The 16,739-nt window shown below is 27.2% G+C and overlaps 1 protein-coding gene across 1 annotated transcript in view; it reads left to right on the top strand.

The window, feature by feature from the left end:
- The window catches only part of LOC142333460 (uncharacterized), a 126,864-nt gene that overhangs the window by 19,877 nt on the left and 90,248 nt on the right, over positions 1-16,739 (top strand). The window contains exon 2 of the mRNA XM_075380632.1: positions 8,735-9,329. Within this exon, the coding sequence (XP_075236747.1) occupies positions 8,743-9,329 (587 nt within the window). The 5' untranslated portion in view covers positions 8,735-8,742. The remainder of the gene's footprint in view (positions 1-8,734; positions 9,330-16,739) is intronic.

Here is a 16,739-nt window from a genome sequence, read left to right as displayed (position 1 = left end):
AGAGGCTAAACAGGAAAAAGCAAAAGAGTACTAATCGTATAGAAAAAAGAATACAATTATAAAAAGTTATTAGGTTTGTAGTAAAAAATTAAGGGTTTATGAAATCCCTTATTCCTTTAAAAAAAACTTGTAATCCACAGATATCGTTTTTATAGAATTATTTGAAATGGATTTATAATTTTCACTGTTTAGATAATGAAAAATATTTGTAAAATTTATTAAGTATAGATAATTATAAAACTGAGAATGATAGAATCTTTACAGGGTAATGAAATTTAGCGGATTTAATGTCCTTTACTATATGCAATAGCGAGAAAGAATAAAGAACTTCCATTTATATCTTCCATTAAGGCGATTTATAAAACTAAATTCTTTAAAATCAAATTAATTTGTGGTTATAAATTATTAACTGTTCCTTTTTAATACGCCTGAGAGAATTTGATTCTTTCTTTATCCAAGTATAGAATACGCTTATTGAGACGTGGAAAGGAAAGATTACTAGAATTGTATAATACATGAATAATTTCTTATTCAAATACGAGTAGTTTTAATTTTCATTACTAGTATACTTTAGTGTCATAAAAATTAGTATCATCATGAACTGGTATTAATTCATATATTTTCATAGACTATGCACCATTTTTGAAAGAAAATGTGTGTTTATCTAATGCAAAATCAAATATTTCTGTATACTTTTTTTATAATTAATTAAAAACTTAAAAAAATATTTTAGTTGATAAAAAACAAGATCGAGTTACATCAACCTTTGTTTTTTCTGTTTTATTTTGTACTTGCTGTGTCATCTACTTACAGGCTCTCATTTTGCTTATGAATATATTTTATTTAATCTTCCTTACTTAACTTATTACTGCTGAAATATTCTGATTAAGCAAAATTAAAAAAATCAGCTTTTCTGCAAAGAAAATTAGATTATAATTGTTACTTCGAAAGCATTATTTCATAATAGATTTTATATGGGTGTCAAATTTTTTTCTTATGAATCCAATTTATTGGATTCATAAAGAAGAATTCTTTACTGGTATAAAGAAGAAAAAAAAATTTTTCTCTAGAAGGTATAACACCCTTTCGTATTTTTAAGGTAATCCTATGAAATAGTCATAACTGATTATTTATATAATCGGTTATTTTTATCACATTTATTTATTTATTTACATATTAAATAGGGTTACATAAAACAATAAGATATAAAAATAAAATAATTTGAATAATAGAAGGTAAAAAATTTATTTCAATTTTTAAAACTCTGATAGATTGATATGATAAATTGTTTACGGACATCAATTGAAAATGGTTGATTTAGGGTTTATCGGTAGGCAATTGTTTCCTTCTTTACGAAATGATTATGGAAAATCATAGACCAGGGTAACTTAACAATTAGAATCCAGCGATTAAAACATTGTTCTGAAGATAGTATCAAGGGCCGACATCATTAAAATATAACTAGTTCGAACATGGCTCGAACAATCGACCTACTGCGGGAGAAGGGTAGTATTAATCTTTTATTCCATTCTTGTACCCTAAAATAAATAAATTCCTTGCAAAAGAAGATTACTTAAATTTTCTTTAAGTTATAATAAATCAACAACGTTACATCGATGCCTCGTCTTCAATGTGTTAAGTAATATTTGCTTCTAATAACCAGTAAAGTAAGTCATCATTTACAAATTTATAACCTGTCTGAGACATATCATATTATAGTAAATAGCCTCTAGCAAATAATACTTACCTCGTAATAAATCTTATGAATTAGAAATGTTAAGTAGGATGTACCAGTTTTAAATCTTATGATGTAATATTGCTGCATGAAAAGAAAGAGTAATATCATCACTTTAAATAAACAAATATATAAACTGAGAAAAAAACCGAAATCGTACTTGAGCTTTATTTTTACATTAAAAATAAGGCCATTTTATTTATTCATTTTTTTTTTAATTTCGTTTTTAACGTATTTGAAATAATAATGAAAATTTTAATCTTAAATTTAATTTTACTTATTAATAACATAATCAAATATTTCGTTTGGCTTTGGAATAGAAAAGAAAGAGATATTAATGTCTTACTAACGAAGTACTCGTTTAAAAACCAAATGATAATAAATGCTTGAAAGCAGATGAGACTGGAACAAGCTGTCAACTATCGCTGCTCGTAAAATTGAAATGACAGTAAACAATAAATAATTTGCTTCCTGTCGAAAGAAACGCATTACTAGTTTACTATTGCAAAATATGAATAACATCTTTTCAAAATGACAGGTGGTTTAACGATAGACTTTTAAACGACCGTAACAGTAAATTTTAAAAGGAAAAGTAGCTATTGTTTTTTTTTTTGTTTTTTTTATTTTTAATATCTTTTACAAGGGATAACTGTTTTAAAATTGCCTACTTTATAAGTACATATTATAATGCAGAACATCTTTATGTTCTTCTATGTTAATCTATCACACTATTTTCTATGCTGTTATGGCATAAAAAAGAGTGTACAAGATTCGTTTTTTACGTTATTCTTCCAGAATTCCGGTTTGATTCCCTTAAGATAAAAGTGTATTTAAATCCGTTCATGGACTGTTTGGTTGCTATAATTATATTCATTTAAAAATGTAATTACTGGTTTATATATGTAATTATGTATAGGATAAGTTTTTTTAATAAAGTTTTTCTCTTTTACTGATATTACATATTAAAAAAATACTTTTCTAAAAATATTTTGTAGAAATATCTGAAATTTTCTATAAAAAGATATGCAGTCATATATAATATGCCACAGAAAGGGCATTTTCAAAGAAAAAATTTACTTGAAAGAAATTCTATACGAAATACTATTTCATTTGATAGTTATTGTAGTATGTAAAAGATTCAAGCAAAAAAATATTTCAAAAGAATTTTTTTTTAAGTATCTTTATACAGTTTACTTGTTTCAGTTATGAAAATAGCTTTAACAATTTATCATCTATTACTATATTTAAAATAATATTAGAAAATAAATTCAGAGGATACAGTTGATCTCCTTTTTTTATTATTATTAATTTAATTACCATTAAACAGATTAAGGTTGCAGTTAATGAAACTTCTACTTTTGTACCTAAATGCAAAATTCCTTATTTTTCACTTCCACGGACTTGTGGAGGAAAGAGTTTCAACGTGACGGTATGTCATTACTCCCATGTATTTTTATCATTTTTTATAATTTTTTTAATTGGTAACTAGGAACAACTTTATTATTATTTTTAAGATTATTTACTATTTACAAATACATTTATCCTAAGAATACATAAAAATCTGGTAGTTTGGAATTTTCAGTTTGGATTTTAGCATACCTCTGAATTCTACAAAATATTTATTGATTATAAAAAATTATTCTTCAACTATGAAAAGTAATTTTAATAAATAAAAATAAAACTCCACTTGAATTATTTTCACATCAAAAATTCTTATTAAAAAAAATCATGCTTTCATTAATTTTAACATTCAAATGAATATAATTAAAAAATTATTTGCGTATCGCCACTATTTTTTAAAAATAACTTTGTAGAAAAGATTTAGAAAAATTGTTTTTATTTAAAATATTACAATTTTAGGTTTGTTGCAAAATTATGTGTAATTATGGAGATCTGTAATTTAGATTTTTTTATTTCAAATTATACAGAAAATATCATATTATTTTGGTAGAATTACTTTTCCAATCTTTCTAACATATTTTAATAATAATAATGACGTGTAAAAGAGTAAAAAACCGGTTATAAATAGTTGTTCTGATATACATTATAAAACACTTTTATAATCACTTTTAGAAATATTATCATTAAAAAATTACTGTTTTAGATATTTCAGAATATTTAGTTATATTAAATAATGATGTAAAATAAAATTTTAATTTAACACAAAAAGAAATATTTTTTAATCTGTTCTTTAATTAAATTTAAAACAAGTTACAATAAAATTTAGTATGAAGCACAGGATCGTTTAAGTATACAATTAGGATGATACTACGAGTATACTCAAGAAAAGAATGATCTAAAATTATCAGTGCTGAATTCTACTTTTTTAACTTACACCTAATAACAATGGAAAGCTGACTCTTTTTATTCAAATCTTTAGGGTATATCATCAAAAATTGATGTCAATAATTTTTTGATTCAATTAAATTAAAAATGATTCTTCTGCTACATACAAAATAAAATACCTTCATTTAAGTTAAAGATAAAGTTTCTGAAAAAGTAATACCGAATTCAAAAAATGCATTAAAGAGTATCAAAAAAATACTATTACAGTTTTCTTTAAATTTCAAAAAGTTTAAAGTCGATGTTATATAAAAAGTAACTGAATAAAAGAAACCTAAATTTCTAATCTTTCATATTGCATTGATTTTTAAAAATTAAAAATTTTAAGAAACAAAAAAAAATTGTTTTTAATTATATATTTTTAACTATTTATCTTATTAAACAAATGTTACATTATTATTATTAAAGTAAATCATAGTCCTTCATAATTACACGTAACTTACAATTTTAACATTACATATTAATAAAAAAACACTTTTTCATTTCATTTGTCCAAAGGTTTTATTGTCTGTTACACAGTATACAGTTAGTTATACAGTATAAAAAAGACTTAAAAGGATGTAAAAACTTATTTAGATCACTTACAGATTCGGTTGAAGTCTCATATCATAATAATACACAAGTTTTGATTCACTTAAGTTCATTAGTATCGAATTTGGCCATCAGTGAGTAAAAAATGCATATATTTACTGGTGCAGAATGTGCTCGCTGTGTGTTTTGGTTTCACGATTTCCAATTAGCAACTGCAGTTCAACGCAATTTTCGTAGAGAGTAACATCAAGGGGATTCCTAGTAGGCATACAATTTACACTTGGCACCAATCGTTCGTTAAGACAGGTTATTCTGTTAAACATACATAATCACTAGATCGTCTTCCCGTCCCTGAAGTTGCTGTAAAACAACTCTGAAAAAGCCTTGCACGTAGTCGAAAGAAATCAACTTGACGTGCGTCACATGAGACTGGTATTCCAAAAACGCGTAAACGTGTTGGGCGCGTAAACAATCGCAGTAAGTATACAAACTGACTAACAGTTTAACACCTTAAATCTGACAATAACGTTGCTCAGCTGCAGTTTTGTTTGGAAATGATGGATAGAATTGCACACTACGATACATTTTTAGTGATGAGTCAGCGTTTTACATCAGTGGCAAGGTGAACACCCATAACTGCCAAATATGGGGTAGCGAAACCCTAATGAAACTTTGCAGCTCATTCGTGATAACCCTAAGATCAATGTTTTTTTGCGACTTAAGCAAACAAAGACTAGGGCTCGTTCTTCTTCCAAGAGGCAACCGTAAGTGTTATAGTTTATCTGGACATGATTCAAAATTTTCTAATTCCTCAGTTAGACAATGATGAGCAGGATGGACGCCATTACTATCAGAAAGACCGGGCACCATCTCACTACTGACTAGAATTCCGGGATTTTTTTAAGTTCGATCGGGTTTATGGGTGCATAAACCCGATCGAACTTCAAAGGTACTTCACCTTTACCTGCTGATCTTGTTGAGCTAAGAATTCGAATTAACGTCGCAACTGCAGAGGTTAAACCCATCTTGCTGGCTACAGTCTGAAATGAAATCGACTTCAGATGAGATGTATGTCGCATTACAAATCGAAGCCGTATCGAGTCAAAGTGAATGTTGACAAGCTTGATATTTTTTTTCTATATAATGAGACATTAACCGAAATGTAAGTTATTTCAATAAATTTTTATATGCTTACAAATTTGTGAAGTCCTTTTTTAATCAATCTGTATATTCGTTATTTTATTTATCCTATGTATAATAGTAATAACAAAAATCACTGTCCGTATGAAAAAAACAATATTGAAAAATAAAAAAAAAAAATGGTGAGAAATGAGATAACAGCATTATCACGAACGTGAGTTTAGAATGCGGGAGTATCTATGTTATACATTTTACTTTAACTTTTAAATGTAATTTCATGGATTTTTGCGCGAACGTAGTTTAGAATACCTGAATGACTACTAACACCACGTTATTACTCTATAAAAATCTAACGCTGTGATTGTTAAAAATCCTCAAAACAGTTTATGACGTATGAATATAATTTTTCGTTCAAAATAATATTTTTGTTATCTGAAAGATTACTTACTACAGAAACATCTGAAGAAGTTTCTCTAAAAAATTTATAAAGTGATGACTGTAAACAGTTCATTTAGTTTAGAATATAAATAAAAAAATAAAACACAAGTCGAATTGTGTTGTCTTCCTTTTTTAAAGTTAGTTAAAATACTAAAGTTAGTTAAGTTGTAAAAAAACACGTTGTAAATTGTAAAAATAATCTAGCTGTTAATCTACGAGTAAATTGAATAGAGTATCTTAGATTTGCCTGTATTATTTATTTACGATAATAAGGAAAGTTTCTAGTTTTAAAACTTTTGACTGCTTTTACGTGTATCGCGTGTTTAAATGATCACTCTGTATTTAAGTTACATAACATCAATGAAGTATAATTGTTATTTTTTTGTTTCATAATGATGTAAAGGTTATTTTTCGTGGCTCTAGACTTACAAAAATGAGTCACTGAATATTAATAAAATTTTACATTCCTGTTCAGCAATTTTGCTTTAGTATAATATGGCCCAGTTTAAGTGTTCCTAGGGGATCCCTTTTCTCTAATAAACGGGTGGGTGAATGATTATTTAAAATCATGCGTGGCACGTTGAACTGCAGATTAAATTTCCAGGGGACTTGTCTTTTTTACTTTACTTTCCCGCCTAGCACTATAGCAGAGCTATAGGAATTGAAAGAAAAGTATGATAATCGGTCCAATTTCAGTATATGCGGTTTTTACCGGAACTTTACGTTTTGATAGCTTATGAACCCAAAAAACCGGTTGAAAATTTTTCGGATGTTCGTATGTAAGTATGTGTTTGGTGTTAGGTGTCGCACCCTAAATCACCTTATATATCTCCAGAACTACTGGACCGATTTTCACCAAACTTGGTCTGATTACTTCTATATATGAGGCATAGATGTCATTAAATTTTCAACTAAAAAGGCAAAGGGGGTGAGGCTATAGAGTAAAGTCACCCTTAATTTCTCGAAATTTTGCCTAATTAACGTCTTATTTTTCTTATGCACAATTGTTAAAAAATAATAATATTACCAAAAAAAAGTCTTTTACAAAATCCACCCCCACTCAAACAAATGTTCCAAATTAACTAATGGTTAAGTGGGTATTGTGTGTCATTAGTACCCTCTCGCACCACATGAAGCACTAGTGTAGCACCGACGTTCAACTGCTGTAGTCGTCTCTTTTTTTTCTGTTTAGCCTATATTGTATTTCTACAATATTTTCTTCGTTAGTTTAGGTCAATCGTTTTTTTCTTGACAATAAAATAAGTTTAGTAAAATATATTTTGGGTAATTTTAGTGTGAGTGTTCATGTAAGTAATGCGTAACTAAGCTCTATTTAGGAAGTAAGTAAGGATAACATACTCCCATTAACGAAGTAATGTTTGCAAGAACTGACTAAGATAATTTAGTCACACTTTATTTAAGTCAGCTTCACTGTAATTTGTACTTTATGAAAATCTCCAATTAACTTAAATGTAAAATAGTGATTCAAAATTTTTTCTACTATAGTTATTTAAAATACTGAACCAAAATAATAAATCAAAGAACTATATTAAATGAATAAAATTTTATTAAACTTAAATTATTAAATTTACATTTTGTAATTTCACTATCACTCTATTTACACATACACCAAGAATGAGAATTTGCAGAACTCTTAGAAATATTTATGTGCATGTCGTGGATTGAACTAAATATACTTACTATATACTAACTAGATATACTAACAACAGCAAACATCTTTAAGTGTATTTATCAGTCAATCGTTTCAATAATTGAAACTCAAATAAATTAAAGAAGGAACTCGCTTTAAACTTTGAAATTCTCTTAAAACCCTAGTTTACTAAACCGGATCGACTTATATATCAGGAATCATGAATTATATATATATATCAGTAATATGTTTATAACAATAATTAACTTAAAAAGTGTTGTGGTAGTTTTCACCATTCAATTTTTGAAGATACTTAAGTGTAATTTCCCCTTTAACTACATTTTGTTCAATTTTTGCGTTAATTTCAATTTTTAGTCATCTATTTTTATTTTTTTCATTCAGATTTTTTGCCCGACATACATATTTATAATCCGATTTAAAATTAATAATTCCGATTCTCCAATGATGAATCGACTTTTAAGTTTGTTGTACTTTGTTATTTTATTCATACTGGGTAATCTCTATTCTGATATAGTATTATGAAGTTACGGTAATTTTGTTTATTTTTGTTTATAGATTGAAATCATAAGAAATTATAATGTACGATATCTTCATTTAGCTTAATGACATGAACATGATAGATGAAAAAATATTAAATTCGAACTGTGGTTATTACTTTCAGCCATAAAAATAGTACATACTCTGCTATCTGTGCCGAATGTTTCACAATATATCTTTACATTTGATTCTCTTTGACGTTATTTGATAGTAAAACGTACAACCAGTTTCTCACCGGTTTTTCGTTTAGGTTAAATTATGACATATATATTTTCGTAAATAATAATCTTTTTAGTAATATGGAAGTTAATCGATTAATTTCCTTTTTTCTGTTACAGTTGCAGTGATGCCGAGCAGTGGTGCGGCCGGTGCCGGTACCCCGAGGGAAGAGACCCGTCCCCGGGCTCTTTCTGCGGCTGCTTATCATATCCTGCACCGTGAATCAACGTCTTCTGCTTTTGTACCGGTTGTTCCGAGTAGAGCTATGCATCTTTATCAACCGGGAGACGATCTGATGGCGATGATGGCCGACAAGCGCAAAGAATTAGCACTTCGCGAGGAGGCGGCCTGTGTGGCGGCAGCTCACGCCGCAGCTGCGATGCTATTACCTCCAGGTCCTCCTCCCGCTCCATACGGTCCGCCAGGATTATTTCCTCCAGGAACATCACCTCCTGGATTTCCATTTCCTGGATCCGCCCCGCCTGTTTTCCCACCTACAGCTGGGCCTCATTCGCATTTGGACAGAAGATTACTTAGAGCTCCTGGTAGAGCTTCGCGGCCGAAGAAACAGTTCATTTGCAAGTTCTGTAATCGGCAATTTACCAAGTCGTACAACCTTCTCATTCACGAACGTACGCATACGGATGAGAGACCGTATTCCTGTGACATTTGCGGGAAGGCCTTCCGCCGGCAGGATCACTTAAGAGATCATAGGTAAAACAACTTTTTCTTATTTATTAGTTTTAAGAAATGATGTGTTTATCTGTGCGTACGGGCTTGTTCGCTTGCATGTGAAACTACTTTCTGCTTGTACAATACCTTATCTTGAATACTTAGTATCATTTATTCAATATGCTTAATGCATGTTTTGATACTATTATTTATGAAAATGAGTCTTTGAAAATTAGATACAGGAATACAACTTATATTTTTACCTGCTTTTAAATTTCCAAGCTTAATTGTAGTATCAAAAAGTAAATAAACCAAGTCAAAATATCTGCAACAAAATAATATACCAAAGTTTTTCCAGTCGGATCGCCAACAAAATTGGGAAACGTATTTCCTATGTCTTAAACATTATTCATGAATTTGCTTGGTTTTTACGTCCAATAATTGAATATATTTTTATAATAATGCATGGCAATATTCTCTCTTACTTTTATCCGATGTTCAATTTTTCTACAGGTAAAATTTTAGCTATTTTTTTTTTATATTATCAGTGGCCAAAAAGCTTTGCGATTATTACGTTTTTATTTTATTTTTACCATTAAGAAAAAATGTACATTGAATGAAATCTAAAAATTAAAGTTTAAATCAATTCTTTTCGTTAATTAAAAATAATTCTTGAAATCTAATGAGTTTAATTATATTTATTAAATAATTGTAAAGGTATAATAAATTACAAACAAAAATTATGAAGTTATTTTGTAAATCAGAATTAATATTAAGGTTAAATATTGTTCAAAATTTATAAACATTAGATCTCCTTGGATGAGCATGTTAATGAGAATTTGTAACATATGCCTTTCCTAACATATACCTTTCCTTCACTAAGGTATCATATTTGATAAATATTACAATATCTCTATTTGTAATTATTTATAAATAACTAATTTATTTGTTAATGTGAAAATTGTAATTAAAACACAATCTTTATCTGAGCTTAGAAATAAGCTATCCAAAGTGTGTTATTTATACTCAATTCTTATAATACAACACGTGACCGTAGCGTACGATGCACATCTTGTAATTCCAGCCCTGTCTTAAAAATGATTGGAATGCCAGCCAAGAAAATTATCTTTCTTGTAATAGCAAAGCACGGCCTCTATTCTCCTCTTTCTCAATTAATTTCTTTTCTTCTCTTTTTACAGCTTGCTTCTTTCATCCTTCTCTTTCCATAAGAAAGTCGTTTTTATCGTTTGAATCCGATCAAATTTCTTGTATTCATTTTTTAAATGTACTATCACGGTTTCAATTCGTTCAAGTCCTTTTTTTTAATGTAATCTATTTTTAAATGTGATGCAGCTTGTTATAAATAGTAGTACGTAATTTAAAAATAGGTTCAATAAATATATAGATTAAAACCTATTTACTGCATTGAAGTTTTTCATTTTCTAATAATTCACAGAATTCAGAGAAATTAGTTATTTAACAGCGTTTTAATTCCAAAATTATTTCAAAATTTAAAAAAAAGATATGCTATATAATATTTTTTAAAGTTTGTAATTTTGTGTTTTTATATTTTTATTTAATCCTAAAGTTCTTTCCTGAACATAATAATTATAAAAGTATTATTTATGATAATATTTCCTGGCTGGGATAATTAGTTTTATTTACGTATTTTCCTCTTTTTGTGTGTAAAATCATATTATAAAGCGTATCAGATTGTATAAAATGTAATAATATTTGTTAGAAATACAGTAAATTAAAGTTAAATAATTAACTCAATTCTTCATTACGTCTGTTCACGTTTTATAATTAATTACACTAAATCTCTTTTTAAGATTTTTAGCATCTACAAGGTACGAAATAATAAAAGGAAAAGTTTGAAAAGTATTTTACTATAGACACAATGATTAGGTTTTAAGTTTGAATATGTTTTCTGTAAATATCATTTTCGAATAAAATGTTTTAATTATTAAATATAAAATCTTATTACTAGAGATAAAACCGCAAACGTATACTGAAAATTTAATTTATAATATTTACGCAAACTAAAAACTTTTAAAAACTAAATGAACAAATATTTTAATTTAACAAAAAAATGTAATTATATAAATAGATTTTATCTACAGGTACGTGTAAAAAAAAAGCTGAATTTTTTTTTTCAATGAAAGTTATGTTGCTTGCAGTTGCATCTTTATATTTAGTTAGTTAAAAAACTACTACGAAATTTGGAAAAAACTACGAAAAACCTAAATTATTGTGTTTTTCCTTTTTATTTAATGGATTTATAATTTTTTGTACAACGACTAAGTCAATATAAGTTTGATTTTTATGTTACTGTGATCTTTTATAAAAAATTAATTTTTTTAAAAATCTATATCTATTCTAACATAAAACTTACACAAAAGAAAGCAATTAATAAACTTAATACTTAAATACTGTTAGACGATTGCTTTATTCCTTTCTTACTTGCATAGTATTTTTATTTTTAACATAAGAAATACAAATTTAAGTTATGTGTGAATTGTAAGAAATTTTAGTATGTAATTCGTTTGGTCTTTTATACTATGGAGTACATTTTATATATATATATATATATATATATATATATATATACGTTATATGTTGTATAAGTTTGCTATTTACTTACAAGTTATTAAAACATGAAATTAACTGCTATGATATATGAAAATATTACTTGTTTGTTAAATACATATTCATATCAAACTTAATAAAAATAAGGTTACTAGTTTTTTAATTAATTTTAAAAATATTACTTCAGAATGACGTAGCTTTTACTTAGAAGACAGCCAGTAACAGAAAAACTATTCGCCTGTAAATGACAAAATTTGCGGGAAGAGTGGTAAAAGACTAGTTATCCGGTATTGATCGAACTTATTTGTAGAACTATTTTTCGTATTCATGTGCATAACTCTGAGTAAAATTAAAAGAAATGAAAGAATGGAATCCTTTCATTAATTTTATTTTAGTGTTTTTTCTGTATTACTTTTTTACAATCGGTTTCCTGAACGATGAAACTGTAAGTAAATTGTACAGAGTAATAATGACGTGAAAGGGAGGTATCCAGTGATACCTCCCAAGACAATATAAAGGTTTAATCAAAGTACAGTACATTAAAATATATAGCAAATGAAAAAAATAAATAAGCGTAACAAAGTACAAACAATTCGAAAATTAATTTTTAATAACAAAACAAAAATTTAAATGTTAACATAGATATTGAGAACAATAAAATTAAATTAACAAAACAGAACAAGCAGTTGAGTATAAAAAAATGTCACAAGTCATACACGAGAAAAAAAGAAAATATAAAACAAAACTACGAAAACGTAATTTTGTTTTATATTTTCTTTTTCTTTTCTTGGCCACATATAAGAAAAAGTCAAAACTACGAAACTTAAACAGTTGTAATTCACAAGTAACAAAATGAAAGAATTCATATTACTAAATTAAAATAACTCATAAATATTACCAGCAAAAGTTCAGTAGCAAAAAGATGATACCAACGCACAACAGCCTCTAGATCCAATACATGCAGCCTCTTCAGCCATCTCACATTTTCACTATTATCCAAAAGGTGAACAGCCAAATTTTTTTCATGCGCGTTAAGCTTAGTACATACTTTAAACTTAGTCGGTGAATTTCTTCATGAATATATGCATCCCTAGGTAATCGTTGATCTGCTTGTTCTTCTTAAACCTTGGCGCTTCCGAAATGTTCTTCAGCACAGTTCCGTAGCACTAGATATGAAACGAAATAGCATGTATTAAAAATAAAATCAATGTAAATTAAAATAAAACTGTCTTCAACATTTACTGCCATTATGAAGGGAGTTATTAAGCTTGAAACTCCTAGGCAACATTACAATGCAATTATTTATTATAAAGCTTTACTTATATTCGTGGCAACAATCATTTTGCTATTTTTTTTTTAATAAATATGTAAATTTATTAGCAATTATACTATTTATTTATTTTTTTTACGTACTCAGCTTTTTAAATATATTAAAAATTATATTATATTCAAAATAACTTTTTATATCGTATTTGATTTTTTAACGATTAATATTATTATTCACATCACATTGAGCCCATATACAAATCCCATATGTACGAACGTTTTCATATAAAACACTCCAAGCAAAATTTCATATTGCTTAATTATCATAGAAGTCGCATTGTTTTAATGGTATCCATGCAAGCTTTAATAACAATGCGGTATCTGATATATTTAATATAAGTGACATCTACAAATAAACTATATATTTTCTCATGAAACAATAACAATAATAATACCATTATACTACTTTTAAACCTCCATAATATTGTATTACAAAATAGAGTAATTTCTACGTTATGATTTTTGTACAAGCTAGTTTTATAAGTCGGGGAATGATTCGTTTATTAATGTTGGAAGAAATTACAATCCGCTTGCGGCTGATAGGTTGCGAAATGACACGTACCTCTAGCCTATACACGTACAACAAAATGGCAAGGACAGTTCAACAGCGGCAAGCGGCAAACACTTTTGTACTAGCCTATAGCTGTACTAGTCTTTATAGGTGCACTATAAAGTGTCCTATGTAGTGGACCTTATCTTGTTACTTAGTTTCCTTAAGGCTATTTCAGTTTATTTCATTGTATCCAGGTGTCCAGCTTGTTGTTCTACGTCGTGTCTTTCAATAGCTCCCCACTATTCTTAATTGTTGTTGCAGACGTTTTAATATTTAAAGAATTATTGAGTAAGCCTTTTATTTATATGATTTTGTACAAAAATGTTGTCTGGAATTTATCTATTTATTTTGTGTGTGTACGCGCATGCGCTTGTTTGTATAAGTGATGAAGTTCAATAAGCTACAAAACAAATACTTAAATCCTCATTTAGTCTAAATGAGATTAATATAACCTATAAAAGTAACCCAATTTTTTTATTATTGTTTTTTTAATGTATAAGAATTAAAAAATAAAAAATAAACCGGATTATTCAATGATGAAACAATGAACTGAATTGATTTTTTTTTATTTAAAAAGATAAATAAAGATTTCCAATGTATTTTATTGCTAACAAAATAGTAAAATTTTTGAAATATAATGTAATTAATCAAAATTTTCTTAAAAAATCTATTCACTTTTCAAATCAAGTAAAACGAATAATACGTTTATTGTTTTTTAAATTTAAAATAAAATGACATCCTTCAACGTAAAAGGATTTTTTTATAAGCAAGTATCTATTTTAATTTATTAATTTTGAACTACAATGGTGGGCCATATTTATCTATATTATATCACTATTACGTTTGTTATGATTTTCTGATGTCATCGATTTATGATGCGGCCTGTATAATTTACAGTTAAATGGAATATTTGATCAATATGATAAATAATTAAAAGAGAAATTAAGATAAAATATTAAGAAACCGTTAAATAAGATTCGAATATATATATATATATATATATATATATATATATATATATATATATATATCTTATTAAATAAACCTTGATTTTTACTTATATTTTAAGAAGGAATATCAGCTTGATGAAATAAAGGTAAAAATATTCCAAAAGTCAGCCTGAAATCTAACCCATGACCAGTTGATAACCAGCTGAGTAATAAGGTGAATTCTACAGCAATTAGTCCCTAATGTAATATTTTTAATCTGAATGTTAATGTGTTTAACCAAACATTTTAAAAAAAACATTTATCTTGGGTTGACAAAACGGTCGTTACATATAAAAGAAAATTAACAATGTGATGTGGATATCAAAATAGAATTAAGTGAAGACCAAAATTTAATTTAGTTTATCTCCCCAATTAAAAAAAAAACTATATACTTTATTGATTATAAATGATTTCGATAAACTATTTTTTATAAAATTTTGAAAAATAGAAGTGCAAAACTCATGCTTTTTTATACAGATACATGTTTTTCACTTTAATACTTATTAATTTACTATATTAGAAATACAGTTTAAAAAAAAATATATTTTTTTTTTACAAAAACATGATCTATTTTCATTATTAAAAAAAAAATAAACTCTCGCACTAAGAAATAATTAACAAATAAAATTATTTCAGTAATATTTGTTTATTTATTTAATTTTAACAATTACTGACTAAATGTCCAAATACAGTTGATTGTTGTTATTAATGTTATTGTATACATAATTTTTAACGTTATAAAAGATTAATTATTTTTATTATTAATAGAAATATAATATTATTAGTTTAATTCAAATTTTAGATAGAATATTTTATCAAATCACACCGTTTTTTGCTTAAATAAAATCCTTATTATACATACCTCAGTTATAAACAAAATTTACATTTGGTACAAATATCAAACAACCATTAATTTGGTCATATAAACATACATATATGTATATCTCTACATAAATCCGTATTTATATATATCCTTAACATCTTACGAATTTCTAACAAGCAATTAAGGCACACACGCGCGCGTGCGCTCACACACACACACACACACATATATATATATATATATTTAGACTTTCTAACTGACTGATTCATCAACGCCCAACAAAATCTATTGACAATAAATTGATAAAAATTTGTATATATGTTCTTACGGTGTAAGTGGGCAATAAGAGGAATTTTTTTTAAATCCCTAGTTTAAAGGGGTAAAATTGAGCAACAATGAAATTCAATAAAGTTTTTCTAATTTCTCGATAACAAATGAAGATATCAACTTGAGTTTGTGTAATCACAATGAAGTGTATCTAACCTTCATATAAATATGTAAAAACCAATATGTAGACTTTTTGAAATTCGACCTTGAAAGGGGTAAAGAAAAGTACAAGAATGGGATAAACAAAGGTACATGAATTTGAATAATTATTGCAAATTTCCCCCAATTTCCGACTATACTAAACGAGATAATCAACTAGTTTGGGACTTGCAAATACTCTTCAGATAAATATCTAGAAACCATTTCCCGGTTTTTTGAATTTTGATTTTTTAAGAAGTGCAACAATGCATGGCGCGGCGATTCAACCAACACAGTCACTGTTATTGTACGTGCGATACGACTGGCTGCATCTGCCTCCGGTTACTTGACTAAAAAATATAAAATAAAAGTAATATAAAAGATTTTTAAAAATGAGAAACGAGGTAGTCACCTCCTAGTGGTTTTTGTCGGGTAACGCTAAGAACCGCACAAAATACTTTTTTACTGTAAAAATAAGAATTTTAAAATTCTATTTTATTTTTTAATTTATTTTTGTTTTTAAAATGGAGCCCAACTTTTTAAAACCACATTCTTAGATCACTCAAACTTTTGAGTCCTCTGCAGGCAAAACTGTTGCTTCGAAGAAATTACAACACACTGATATATTTTATAAATTAAATAGCCTTAATTTCTATTTATCATTATTATTGTCACAAATATGAGTTTAATGAACACAGCGGGATCCA

The sequence above is a fragment of the Lycorma delicatula genome, chromosome 1 (assembly GCF_047948215.1).
Source record: "Lycorma delicatula isolate Av1 chromosome 1, ASM4794821v1, whole genome shotgun sequence".
In the NCBI taxonomy this organism is placed as follows: Eukaryota; Metazoa; Arthropoda; class Insecta; order Hemiptera; family Fulgoridae; genus Lycorma; species Lycorma delicatula.
Note: the sequence above shows the minus strand (reverse complement) of the source record. Positions and strands in the feature narration are given on the sequence as shown.